At 35.8% G+C, this 1,837-nt stretch overlaps 1 protein-coding gene across 1 annotated transcript; it reads right to left on the reverse strand.

The window, feature by feature from the left end:
- Window positions 1–237: 237 nt before the first annotated feature.
- LOC125820041 (acetylajmalan esterase-like) lies at window positions 238–1,383 on the reverse strand. Its single transcript, XM_049499460.1, has one exon. It carries the CDS (start codon window positions 1,381–1,383, stop codon window positions 238–240), a length of 1,146 nt encoding a protein of 381 aa, XP_049355417.1.
- Between the last annotated feature and the right edge of the window lie 454 nt (window positions 1,384–1,837).

Raw genomic sequence — 1,837 nt, forward strand, 5'->3', positions numbered from 1 at the left:
TGCGATAAAAGTTGTTAGATTCATTTTATAACTTTATCATTATGAATAAAGTTTAATTATTATCTCATACGTAAAAATTAACTCGAATTGCAACACAACAATAATAATTCTTTTATTCATATTCATTTCAACTACAACGTAACACATTTCATCAAAATCAACAAAACCCAAATACAAAGAAAATCATGACAAACACACAACACAAAATCACCCAAATTAAACAAAAACCTTCAAAACTCAATAACTAGACAGTACACTCGAATTTCCGAGTCCGCAACACCCAAATTTTGGAAGCATATTGTTGATGACAACGTCAGAAATACGATGATAAGCTTCATCTGTCAGATGAAGCCCGTCCCAATTGACGTATTGGGACGGGTTAGGACATACATTGGTACTATCTCCCCCACATCCCCCGTCTGTATTGTATCGTCCTCCACTTCCACAACATGCCGATACCAATGTGTTTGGATTAAATCCCAACCAATTGGCGTATCGAAAAATAAACCTGAACCCACCATAGTAATCCCCATACACAATTTTAACACGTGGGAACTCACATTGTAGATTTTCTAGAGCCTTCTTCAGCTCAGTGTTGTGGTACATAGCGAACTTATTATAAGATTTCAAACAACCAAATTGATCGTACGCATCTGGATTCGTGTCAGGAAATCTTGTTAGGTACCCTGATAGACACCCAAAAGGGAGAACTCCTGGAACCAAAATGCGAGTTGATCCTAATTGGATCACATCTTTGATGGCACTCATAATGCCATCAATAATTAGAGGTACGTATGTACGTACCTCAGGTTCAGGTTTATTTCCCGCTAAAGCATTCCAATAATCAACTCCACCAAACTCTCCCAATACTACAAGAGAGTTTCGTAGAGTTCTAGCACATTTGGACCCACATGTTGACTGGAGATGAGATTTAAACCACTCAAATTGACTGGGGAGAGGAACATTGTATTTTGCAAATCCAATTCCCTTCTCCACCAAAAAAGAGTTATTCATCGCCGTTGCACCAGCAACGGCGAAATTAGCACCTTGACTAAAGGAAACACCTGATTTGTCCAAGTAAGCATTGACGAATGGGAGATTGAGAGCAGAGGCAATGTAATCAGCAATAATACGACCGTCAGTAAAACGTCCAGTAGGTTTATGAAAAAAGGTTTCACCATAAGGTAAACCCCATGCCTTGGCAAATGTGACGGCACCAGGTATGCGGATCACGTTTCCAGCATCGGCGAGAGAATCGCCGAACTGGAAAAGTGATTTGATGCGACATTTTGTTAGGACATCACAATGAGAAGAGTGAAAAAATAAAGTTATTATTATTAGTAAAGGAAAGAAAGAAAATTTGGATAGAAAAAGAGAAGCCATAATTATGAAGAATGATTTGTTTTTTTTTAGTTGAAAACTTTGGAATAGTAAAGTGCTATTTATAGAGAAAAAATAAAACGTACATGCATGTGCGTTTAGATCGTGATTCAATACAAATCATATACTACTAAAATATATTATTTAATGAATGTTTTTTTTTTTTTTTTGTGATCCAAACACCAAAGGTTTTATTATTTTAGTGTAGTATGTTTTAGGTCTCTAAAAACTAACATTTTAAATAAAATTGTATATAATAGCAAACTATTAATTTAAATTAAATGCTATAAATATAGTTTGATTTAATTGTACCTCATAGCAAACTGTTGCTATTTCACCTCTCTCCTGGTGAATCTCGCTCGCCACTCTCGTTCTCTCCCTCTCCTCTCTCCTTTTTTATACAAACACAAGTGTATAAAGTGTGTTTGTGTTTGTATAAAGCGAGAGAAAATTGTAT

The sequence above is a fragment of the Solanum verrucosum genome, unplaced genomic scaffold (genome assembly GCF_900185275.1).
Source record: "Solanum verrucosum unplaced genomic scaffold, falcon-dt-bn FXZP01000229.1, whole genome shotgun sequence".
NCBI classification, from domain to species: Eukaryota; Viridiplantae; Streptophyta; class Magnoliopsida; order Solanales; family Solanaceae; genus Solanum; species Solanum verrucosum.